General features: G+C 46.9%; 1 protein-coding gene across 1 annotated transcript in view; it reads right to left on the reverse strand.

The window, feature by feature from the left end:
- The window catches only part of tulp4a (TUB like protein 4a), a 178,179-nt gene extending 167,660 nt beyond the window's left edge, over nucleotides 1-10,519 (reverse strand). The window contains 1 exon segment of the mRNA XM_052011964.1: nucleotides 9,848-10,519. Within this exon segment, the coding sequence (XP_051867924.1) occupies nucleotides 9,848-10,147 (300 nt within the window). The 5' untranslated portion in view covers nucleotides 10,148-10,519.
- Nucleotides 10,520-12,099: the final 1,580 nt, after the last annotated feature.

Consider the following 12,099-nt stretch of genomic DNA (forward strand, 5'->3'; position numbering starts at 1 on the left):
ATGGGGTAAAAGAAGATAATGCATATATTTTTCTTGTTTGAGTGAATCTACAGAACTAATCCTTGTTACTTTTTTTTAGTGGCAATGGTGTCTACTTTACTCTAAAGTAAATAACTGACTCTAGACGTCTTTCCTTACATCTTAACTGACTACCATAAATTATCCCTGGTGTTAGTAGGTACAGGAGAATCAGGAGGAGTTGATGGATGGAAGATAGAGAATCAGTTCCAGGAAAGTAAGTAGGGGAAAAGGGGTGATCCTTAGAGCTAGCACGGACTTGATGGCACAAACAGTCTCCTCTGTATTGTAAGGAAATGTGAAAAAGTCATTTTGGTAATCCCCCTCTATTAACTGCATAGTCCAAGCATCCCCATCATGTAACAGTTCCACAGAAAGCACAATATGGATTATTGGCTGAAACATAAAATACAAGGGCGCGTACGTAATGTCTAATGTCAAAGCTGGATACAGCTCTGGTCAGGCCATAGCTTGGATACAGTCTTGTCACCACAATAGAAGAAAGATACAAGTGCAATGGAGAAGCTTCAGAGGAGATTTATAATGTTCTCAGAACTGGAAGATTGCAACTGTGTGCAAAGATTCAGTAGGCTGGCACTGTTCTCTTTATGAAAAGAGGCAGCTGAGAGGAGTTAATTGAGGTTTATCAAACTAAGAGGCCTAAATAGAGTAAATATGGAGGACTTATAATGGAGAGATCAAAAACCAATGGTCACGGATTAAGTAATGGGTTGAAGGATTAGAGGGGAGATGAGGAAAATATTTTCAGCCAGAGGATGGTGGGGTCTGGAACTCACTGCCTGAGGCAGAAACCTCATATTTAATTGAAACGTGGAAACAGGCCCTTCAGCCCAACTGGTCCATGGAATTGTGTTGCCCAGCGAGCTAGTCCCACTTGCCCATCACCCTCTAAACCTCTCCTATCCATGTACTTATCTGGATGTCTTTTAAATGTTGTTAATGTGCCTGCCTCAACCACTATTTCTGGCAGCTCATTCCAAATACGTGCCACCCTTTGCAAGGGAGCTGCCCCTGATGTCTCTCTTAAATCTCTCACCCCTGATATCAAACCCATGCCCTCTTGTTTTTTTTGCACCCCCTCCCTGGGAAAAAGACTATGTGCTTTCACCTTGTCTATGCCCTTCATGACCTTGTATACCTCCATCAGGTCACCGCTCAATCTTCCATGTTCCAGGGAATAAAGTCCTAGTCTATGCAACCTCTCCTTGTAATTAGGTTCCCAAGTCCAGGCAACATCCTGGTAAATCTTTCCTGCACTCCTTCCAGTTTAATACCATCATTCCTATAACAGGGTGACCAAAACTGTACACAGTACTCCAAGTGCAGCCTCACCAACATCTTACATAACTTCCCATTCCTATATTCAATGCCCTGACTGATGAAGGCCAGCATGCCAAACACCACCTTCGCCACCCTATCTACCCATAATGCTGCTTTCAGCAAACTATGTACTTGCACTCCTAGGTCCCTCTGTTCCATAACACTCCCCAGGGACCTCCCAAAATGCACATATTTATCTGGATTGAAAGCCATTTGCCAATCCTCAGCCTACATACCTAACTGATCAAGATCCCCCTGTAATTTTTCATAATCTTCTATACTATCAACACCACATATTTAAACTTGAAGAGCCATGATCTGCAAGCTAATACACCTAACGCAGGAAGGTGGAATTAGATTATGTCTTTTGTGACTGAGGGACACCATAGTCTAATAGCCTTTGTGTCATAAGTTTGTACAATTCATGTACGATACCAGAGTTTTTAAAAAAACATAAGTTACAAGGTTATTACAACCAGGCTAACTCCTACAGTGCTGAAACTTCCATACTTGTAATTATTCACTTCTTGCAAAAGAAAAATTACCGTAGAATTTCTTGGAAACTTGCATTAAAAATGCATTTTAAAATGATGGCATGAATTACATGTGCAATTTTGAGGCAGGACTTCGGAGCAGATAAGTTTTTTCTTTTTTTTAAATAGGGTTTTTATTAAAAGGGTTAGATTTTATACGGTTCTTTTTTAAGTTGTTTTATAAGTTTTTAATCAGGAATAGTGGGGACTGGACTGCACAGGCACGTGAGGTCAGCAGGTAAGGCGCGGGCAGTTTAAAAAGCAAACCGCCATATCCAGTGGGCAGCATCGGAGTGGGCAGCGGAGTGAGAAGGAGCAGAGTGGTCGGGCTTTGGCTTAAGCGTAAAGGGGCAAGGCAGGTGGGTAGCTGGTAGGTAGGTAAAGATAAGGTTTATCTGTTATCTGTTATAAATTTTTAAGTAGAAAAACTAGGGGGAAAGAAAGAATTAGTTCAGATGGAGGACATGGTGGTGTGCTGCAGCTGCTTGACGTGGGAGCTAGTGGACCTTGCTGCGGTCCACGATGGCCACATTTGCAGTAAGTGCTTGAGGCTGGAGGAACTACGGCTCACAATCAATGAGCTGGAGTTGCAGCTTCAAACACTGTGCAGCATCAGGGAGGGTGAGAGATTTGTAGATACTGTACATAAGGAGATGGTCACCCCCCCTTAGAGCAGGTACTACTGGAGTCCAGGAAGTAGATAGAATGGTGACTGTCAGGGGAGGGAAAAGGAAAAAGAAAACAAACAGACAGATAGAGCAGAAGACCCCGGAGGCTGTTCCCCTCAGTAACAGGTTTTCCGCTTTGGAAGCTGTTGAGGGGGATGACCTGCCGGGACCTAGCAGCAGTAGCCAGGTCTATGGCACTGGGACCAGTCCTGCTGCTCAGAAGGGAAGGGAGGAGAAGAGGAAGGCAGTAGTGATAGGGGACTCTATAGTCAGGGAAACAGATAGGAGGTTCTGTGGAAGTGAGCATGAATCCCGGATGGTATTTTGCCTCCCAGGTGCCAGGGTCCGGGATGTCACTGATCGGGTCCACAGGATTCTAGAGCAGGAGGGAGAACAGCCAGAAGTCGTGGTTCATGTTGGTACCAACGACATAGGTGGGAAGAGGGATGAAGTCCTGAAAAGTGAGTTTAGGGAGCTAGGCAGAAGGCTTAAGGACAGGACCGAGGGTAGCGATCTCGGGATTGCTGCCAGTGCCACGCGATAGTGAAGGTAGGAATAGGAGGAGATGGCAAATAAATGTGTGGCTGAGAACTTGGTGCAGGAGGGAGGGTTTTAGATTTTTGGATCACTGGGATCTCTTCTGGGGAAGGTGGGACCTGTGCAGAGAGGACGGATTACACCTGAACCTGAGGGGGGCCAACATCCTTGCAGGCAGGTTTGCTAGGGTGGTTCAGGAGGGTTTAAACTAGATTGCGAGGGGGAATGGAACCGGAGGAGTAGGTCAGAGGAAGAAGGGGATGGGGAAAAGTCAGATCTGACAGGTAGAGAGGCTTTGAGGAAGGAGAAGCAGAGTACAGGCTATAAAAGTAGTAAGGTGGATGGGCTAAAGTGCATTTACTTAAATGTGAGAAGCATCAGGAATAAGGGAGATGAACTGAGAGCTTGGATAAGTACATGGGACTACGATATTGTGGCTATTACAGAGACATGGCTGACATCAGGGCAGGAATGGATATTGAATATTCCTGGTTTTCAGTGTTTTAAAAGGGATGGGGGGAGTACAAGAGGAGGAAGGGTGGCGGTACTGGTCAGGACACTGTTACAGCTGCAGAAAGGGTAGATAATGTAGAAGGATCCTCTCTAGAGTCAATATGGGTGGTAGTTAGGAAGAAGAAAGGGGCAGTTACCCTCCAGGGAGTATTCTATAGGCCCCCCAGTAGCAGTAGGGATACTGAGGAGCAGATTGGGAGGCAGTTTTTGGAAAGATGCAACAATAACAGGGTTATCATAATGGGAGACTTCAACTTTCCAAATATTGATTGGCACCTACTTAGTGCCAAGGGTTTAGACGGGGCGCAGTTTAAGTGTATCCAGGACGGATTCCTGACACAGTATGTTGACAGGCCGACTAGAGGGAATGCCATATTAGATCTAGTTTTAGGTAACGAACCGGGACAGGTGACAGATCTATTGGTGGGTTAGCATTTGGGGGACAGTGACCATTGCTCCATAACCTTTAGAATTGTCATGGACAGGGATAGGAGCAAAGAGGACGGGAAGATATCTAATTGGGGAAAGGCGAATTATGAGGCTATAAGGTGAGAACTTGAGAGTGTAAATTGGGATGACATTTTTGAAGGGAAATGTACTATGGAGATGTGGTCGATGTTCAGAGATCTTTTGCAGGATGTTAGGGATAAATTTGTCCTGGTGAGGAAGAGAAGGAATGGTAGGGTGAAGGAACCATGGGTGACGAGAGAGGTAGAACAACTAGTTAGGAAAAAGGAGGCAGCATACATAAGGTGTAAGCAGCAAGGATCAGACAGATCTCGTGAGGAATATAGATTAGCAAGGAAGGAACTTAAGAACAAAGAAGGAACTTAGGGGCGGCACGGTAGCGTAGCAGTTAGCGTGACACTATTACAGCGCCAGCGATCAGGGTTCAATTCTCATCGCTGTCTGTAAGGAGTTTGTACGTTCTCCTGTGTCTGCGTGGGTTTCCGCCGGGTGCTCCGGTTTCCACCCACATTCTAAAGATGTACGGGTAGGTTAATTTGGGGTTTAAAATGGGCGGCGCTGACCCGTTGGGCCAGAAGGGCCTGTTACCATGCTGTAAATAAAATTTAAAAAGGGCTGAGGAAAGCGAGAAGGGGACAAGAAGAGGCTTTGGCGAGTAGGGTTAAGGAGAATCCCAAGGCTTTTTTCTCGTACGTGAAGAGCAGAAGGATGGCTAGGGTAAAGGTAGATCCGATTAAAGACAAAGGTGGGAGGATGTGCCTGGAAGCTGTGGAAGTGGGTGAGGTTCTCAATGAATACTTCTCTTCTGTATTCACCAAGGAGAGGCATCTTGATGATGCTAAGGACAGTGTTTTAGAGTATGTAGCTATGGTTCTATAACAATTATTAGCATAAATAATTGGTGGAAATAGGAACAGCAGTCAGCAGGTCAGCTCCTCAAGCTTATTCCTTCACCAACTACATCATGATCGATCTCTTCTTCAGCAATAGAACATAGAACAGTACAGCACAGGAACAGGCCCTATGGCCCACGATGTTGTGCAATCAAATGCCCAACTAAACTAATTCCTTCCACCTACACAATGTCCATATCCCTCCACTTCCTGCACGTTCACGTGCCTCTTGAACACCTCTATCGTATTTGCCTCCACCACCACCTCTGGCAGCACATTCCAGGCACCCACCCATCACTTTGTAAAAAACCTACCCGCCTCGCCCCTCCCCTCCCCTCCCCCCCCCCCCCACCCCACCTTAAATGCATGCCCTCCAGTATTAGACATTTCAACCCTGGGAAGAAGATACCAGCTGTCTACTCTATCTATGCCTCCCATAATTAATGAATACCGTGAAACATCATTATCTCGTAAAATGCTTTTAAAACATACGGGAGAATTTGTGTAAAGTTGGATTTTTGTAAGTTAGCTCAGAGTATAGCCCCTGTACTCTGAAAGTTACAAAGAAGCATGACTAAATCCTGCACTATTTGGAAATAAAATTTACAATATATATGTTTCCACCAAAAATGTAAATAACTCCATGGACTCATTACTTACAGATCCCACATTAATTTCGAGTGACGTTGCAGTGATGCAAAATTTGTAAGAATAAAGTTTCAGTTTAAGTTGATGACCTTTCTTCAGAAAAGAAAGGTCATTGACCTGCAACGTAAATTTTGTTTTTCCCTCCAAATGCTGCCTGACGTATTGAATATTTCAAACATTTTCTGTTTTTTTTAAATCTCAGGTTTCTAGCATCCATAATGTTTTGGTTTTATATAATGCTAAAGGTTAGGGGACAGTGACCACCACTCCCTAACCTTTAGCATTGTCATGGACAAGGATAGGAGCAGAGAGGACAGGAAGATACTTAATTGGGGAAGGGCAAATTATGAGGTTATACGGCTAGAACTTGTGCGAGTAAATTGGGATGACATTTTTGACGGGAAATGTACTATGGGGATGTGGTCGTTGTTCAGGGACCTCTTGCAGAACGTTAGGTATAAATTTGTCCTGGTGAGGCAGAGAAAGAATGGCAGGGTGAAGGCACCATGGGTGATGAGAGAGGTGGAACAACTAGTTAGGAAGAAGGCAGCATACATAAGGTGTAGGCAGCAAGGATCAGATAGGGCTCATGAGGAATATAGGGTAGCAAGGAACTTAAGAAGGGGCTGAGGAGAGCAAGAAGGGGACATGAAAAGGCCTTGGCAAGTAGGGTTAAGGAAAATCCCAAGGCCTTTTTCACTTATGTGAAGAGCAGAAGGATGACAAGAGTAAAGGTAGGACCGATTAGAGAAAAAGGTGGGAAGATGTGCCTGGAAGCTGTGGAAGTGGGTGAGGTTCTCAATTAATACTTCTCTTCAGTATTCACCAAGGAGAGGGGCCTTGATGACGCTGAGGACAGTGTTGGTAAGGTTAATATTCTAGAGCATGTAGATATCAAGAGAGAGGATGTGTTGGAGCTGTTAGAAAATATTAGGACAGATAAGTCCCCAGGGACTGACAGAATATTCCCCAGGCTGCTGTGCGAGGCAAGGGAGGAGATTGCTGAACCGTTGGCTAGGATCTTTGAGTCCTCGTTGTCCACAGGAATGGTACCAGAGGATTGGAGGGTGGCATTTAGAGAATCATGGACTGATTAGGGACAGCCAGCATGACTGTGAAGGGAAGATCGTGCCTCACAAGCCTGATAGGATTCTTGGAGGTAACCAGGCAGATTGATGAGGGTAGAGCAGTAGATGTGGTTTACATGGATTTTAGTAAGGCATTTGACACAAAGTTCCACATGGTAGGCTTCTTCAGACAATCAGAGGGCATGGGATCCAGGGAGGCTTAGGCGTGTGGATTCAAAATTAGCTTGCCTGTAGAAAGCAGAAGGTTGTGGTGGAGGGAGTGCATTCAGACTGGAGGACTGTGACTAGCGGTGTCCCACAAGGACCAGCTCTGGGACCTCTACTTTTCATGATTTTTATTAATGACTTGGATGAGTGGGGTAGAAGGGTGGGTTGGCAAGTTCGCAGACGACACAAAGGTTAGTGGTGTTGTGGATAGTATGGAGGACTGTCGAAGATTGCAGAGGGATATTGATAGGATGCAGATCTGGGCTGACAAGTGGCAGATGGAGTTCAATCGGGAGAAGTATGAGGTGGTACACTTTGGAAGGACAAACTCCAAGGCAAAGTACAAGGTTAATAGCAGGATTCTGGGGAGCGTGGAGGAGCAGAGGGATCTGGGGGTTCATATCCACAGATCACTGAAAGTTGCCTCACAGGTGGATCGGGTAGTTAAGAAAGCTTATGGGATATTAGCTTTCATAAATCGTGGGATTGAGTTTAAGAGCCGCGAGGTAATGATGCAGCTCTACAAAACTCTGGTTAGACCACACTTGGAGTACTGTGTCCAGTTCTGGTCACCTCATTATAGGAAGGATGTGGAAGCGTTGGAAAGACTGCAGAGGAGATTTACCAGGATGCTACCTGGTTTGGAGAGTATGGATTATGAGGAGAGACTAAGGGAGCTAGGGCTTTACTCTTTGGAGAGGAGGAGGATGAGGGGAAACATGATAGAGGTATACAAAATATTAAGAGGAATACATAGTAGACAGCCAGCGCCTCTTTCCCAGGGCACCAATGCTCAATACAAGAGGGCATGGCTTTAAAGTAATGAGTGGGAAGTTCAAGGGAGATATCAGAGGGAGGTTTTTTTACCCAGAGAGTGGTTGGGGCAATGGAAAGCACTGCCTGTGGTAGTGGTGGAGGCAGGTACGTTGGTCAAGTTCAAGAGATTGTTAGATAAGCATATGGAGGAATTTAAAATAGGGGGATATGTGGGAGGAAGGGGTTAGATAGTCTTAGGCGTGGTTTAAAGGTCAGCACAACATGGTGGGCCAATGGGCATGTTTTGTGCTATACTGTTCCATGGTATAATCTTATAAGTCTCGGCTGCTCCAGAATAAACAACCCAAGTTTGGGTGACCAGAATTGAATGCAATACTCCAGATGCGGCCTAGAGTTTTATAAAGCGGCAACATAACTTCTTGGCTCTTGAAGTCAATTCTTCAACTGATAAAGGCAATCATGCCATACGCCTTCTTTATCACCCTATACAACCACCTTCAGGGAACTATGGACTAGGACCCCAAGACCCCTTGGCACATCAACACTGTTAAGGGTCTTGCCATTAACAGTGTACTGTCCCTTTACATTTGATCTCTCAAAGTGCAACGCTCCACATTTGGCTGGGTTAAACTCCATCTGCCATTTCTCCACCCATATCTGCAACTGATCTATATCCCGCTGTATCCTTTAGCAGTCTTCTACTCTATCCACACCACCACCAACCTTCATATTGTCTGCAAACTTACTAACCCACCCATCTACATTTTCATCCAGGTCATTTATATAAATCACAAATAGCAGAGGTTAATCAGAGATTATGATTAGTCAGTTTTACTCCATGCTCCTCAATACCATGATCTCAAAACTAATTATTTGATTTCATTTGAGGAATTGGGTATTGCTGGTAAGGACATTATTTATTGTCTATCCCTAATTGCCTTTCATAAAGTGGCTACCTTCTTCAGTCGCTGCAATCGTTGTGGTGATGACACTCCCAGTGGTGTCAGGCGAGTTCCAGAATTTGGACCCAATATATTAGGACCAGCAATATATTTCTAAGTCAGAATGGTGTACGACTCGGGGAACCTGCAGGTAGCAGTACTCCGACATACCCGCTACCCTTGTTCTAGGTGGTAGAGGTCATTTGTTTAGGTGCTGGAATAGCCCAGTACATCTTGCAGTGGTACTTTCAGCAGCCACAATACAAAGCCAAAGGACAGAATAAATGGATTAGGTGCCATTCAAGCTGACTGCTTTGCCCTGGATGACATTGAGCTTCTTCAGGGCAATTGGAAGAAGTGCAGAGTATTTTACTCAATTCTGAACATGCATCTCATATATATGATGGAAAGGCTTTTGGGCGTTAACACAGTAAGCCACTTGCCATAGGATACCCAGCCACTGACCTGCATTTTCAGCCACATGTAACTATTCCTGCTGAATTTCTTATCAATGGATTGGGATGTTGTGGTGGGAAACTTGTCAATGGCACTTAAATGTCCAATGTTTAAACTTGTTGGACATGATCATTACCTGCCAATTGTGTGGCATAAATAGTATTTGCCACATATCAGCACACATCTAAATGTTATCCAGATCTTGCTGGAGGCAGGGCTTCATCTGCCAAGGAGATGCAAATGGTACTGAATCAGAAGCAAGCAAAGGTTGGGCTCAGTTGCACACACGTTACAAATTCCAATTCGAAGTTTCTCATCCAGAGTACAACTCCGTGTCTGATTGTTAATTTAAAATATTTGCTGTGTGGATCCCGAGGTCGTTCTTTGTAATCGATTTTGCCCTTGTATTGGAATTCAACCCCACATTAGCATCAACCCTCCAGAGGCTAACATATCTCTTAACTACAGGATGCAGCAAAACAAACAATATATTATTTTGTCATCCAAAGCAGTAGGCACTTGTCACTAATGGCAAGTGAAGCTGCAGTAGAAACGCACCCTTGAGTCAATTTTCTCTTCCCGGGGAGGAAAAGGGTTTGAAGGGAGAGAGGGGTGGCCTGACGAGGATTTGCACTGGAAGGAGCAGGGCAGCCCTGGGGTCGCACCTGCTCCTACCGACAGCCGAGTCAATGAATGGGTGCTGCTGCTCAGACAGTGCCCGAGGGCCCGCTTCCTCAGGCAGCTCTCTGCAGGGCTCACCTCGCTGTTGTGGCCTCGCAGGTTGAAGTTGATCCTCTGCGGGTTGCTGCGCTCCCTCCTGCAGTGACTGGCGGTGAAAGTCACGCCGACCACCCCTCTGCCGTTGCCAGTCGCCAGCCAGCCCTCCTCATAGCAGCGCCGGCGGCACACGGGCTTCTCTTTCTCGCTCTTGGGCACACGGCCTTTCCATGACAGGCACAGGATGTTGGAGTCGCTGCACAGCACCGGGCCCTGCTCCACCGCCGCGAACATCCCGCTGGGCCCGCGGCCCGACTGCCTCGCTGCCGGGCGGCTACTCATCAAACAGTGGCCAAGCCGGGCCGACCTTCCCCTCAGGCGGCCTGGAGCAGCAGCATCGGGGCCTGGCCTGGGCGGGGCCGAGCGGGTGGTGGTGGGGGCGGGACGGAGGCGCCGCGCCTGCAACCCCCGCGACACCGGCACGGGCGAGCGGCCGTTTAGCCCGAGCCGAGTCCGTTGTCCATTGACGCGGCCGGAGCGCGCTGCCGCGCACGCGCGAAGAGTGACGGCTCTAGTGTCGCCTGCGCCTCGAGCGCGACCGTTAACCCGGGAACGCCCGGCGCGAGCGGCGGGTGAGCGGACTGTAGGCAGCGCGCGCGCGCCAGCAGGAGGTGGGTGAGGGGTGAGCCTTCGGTCCCGCGCGGCCCCGTCACCCTGCCCCCTCCCCCTCGGCTGCTCGCGCTCGCCTAGCGGCGCCGGCGTCGTGTGGAAGCGGGCGAGTCACGCGATGGCCCGTGGGGGCGGCGGCGGCGTGCGCGCTCCCGTCGGTGCGCGCCGGCCGTTGGGGGGCTGTGGCTTCAGGTGTTTGACCGCGCGAAAGCAAGAGCGGGATAAGTTGCAAGCGGCCAAGTGCGACCTGATGCAGGTATTGTGGGTGAAGCAAAACCTGGCAGCCTTCGGTGCCCGGCTTCGTTGTGAAATTAGATCAGAGTCGTTGAGTTATACAGCACGGAAACAGGCCCTTCGGCCCACCTCGTCCATGCTGACCAAGGTGTCTACCTGAGCTAGACCCATATCCCTCCAGATCTTTCCTATCCATGTACTTGTCCGAATTTGCATTACACGTTGTACTTGTACCTCCCTCTACCACTTCCTCTATCAGCTCATTCCAGATACCCAGCACCCTCTGTGTGGAAAAACTTGCCCCTTATATCTCCTTTAACTCTTTCCCCTCTCACCTTAAATCTACACCCTCTAGTTTTAGACTTCCCTACCCTGGGAAAAAAACAGTGACAATCCACCATATCTAGGTATCTCATGATTTTATAAACCTCTGTAGGGACACTTCTCAGCTTCCTTCACTCCAGGGGAAAACAGTCCTGGCCAATCCAGTCTCTCTTTATAACTCAAGCTCTACTGTTCTGACAAGCTCCTTGTGACTCTTTTCTGCACTCTTTCCAGCTTAATCACATCAGGTAGCTGGGCAACCAGAACTGCACACAGTAGTCCAAGTGTGGTCTCACCAACGTCTTGTACAGTTGTAACATGACGTCCCAGCTCTTGTGCTCAATACTCTGCCCAAAGAAGCCAAGCATCCTAAACGCCGCCTTCACCACCCTGTCTACCTGTGTTGCACTCTCAGGGAAATCTTTACTGTAGGTCTTTCTGTTCCATAACGCTCTCCAGCAACCTGCCAATTACTGTACAAGTTCTGCCCAGGTTTAACTGACCAAAAAGCAACATTTCACACTTGTCCAAGTTAAATTTCATCTGCTATTTCTTGGCCCACTTACCCAATTAATATAGATCCTGTTGTAATCTCAGATAACCTTCTTCACTGTCCACTACACCACCAATTTTAGTGTCACCTGCAAACTAAGTAACCATGCCAACTACATTCTCATCCAAATGTTTAATATAGATGACAAACAACAGTGGACCCAGCACCGATCTGGAAAACCAAGCCTCCACTACCACCCTCTGACTCCTTCCATCAAGCCAATTTTGTATCCAATTGGCTAGCTCACTCTGGATACCATGTGATCTAACCTTCTGGACGAGCCAACCATGAGGGACTGAATATGTAAATTCCAACCATGTAATCGGAAAGACTGAAGTCGTTTCATTTCTAAGCCAGTTTAGATAAATGCTGCTTATGTTTGATTATACCTGATAAAGTTGGAGTTACCCAACTTCATTCACCATCAGACCAGAATAAAACATACTAAGCAACACATATGGAGATTGTAACGAGTGGTACAGATTTCAAGTAATTCTGTTTTTACTGTTCCATT

Source organism: Pristis pectinata, chromosome 3 (genome assembly GCF_009764475.1).
Source record: "Pristis pectinata isolate sPriPec2 chromosome 3, sPriPec2.1.pri, whole genome shotgun sequence".
Lineage (NCBI taxonomy): Eukaryota > Metazoa > Chordata > Chondrichthyes > Rhinopristiformes > Pristidae > Pristis > Pristis pectinata.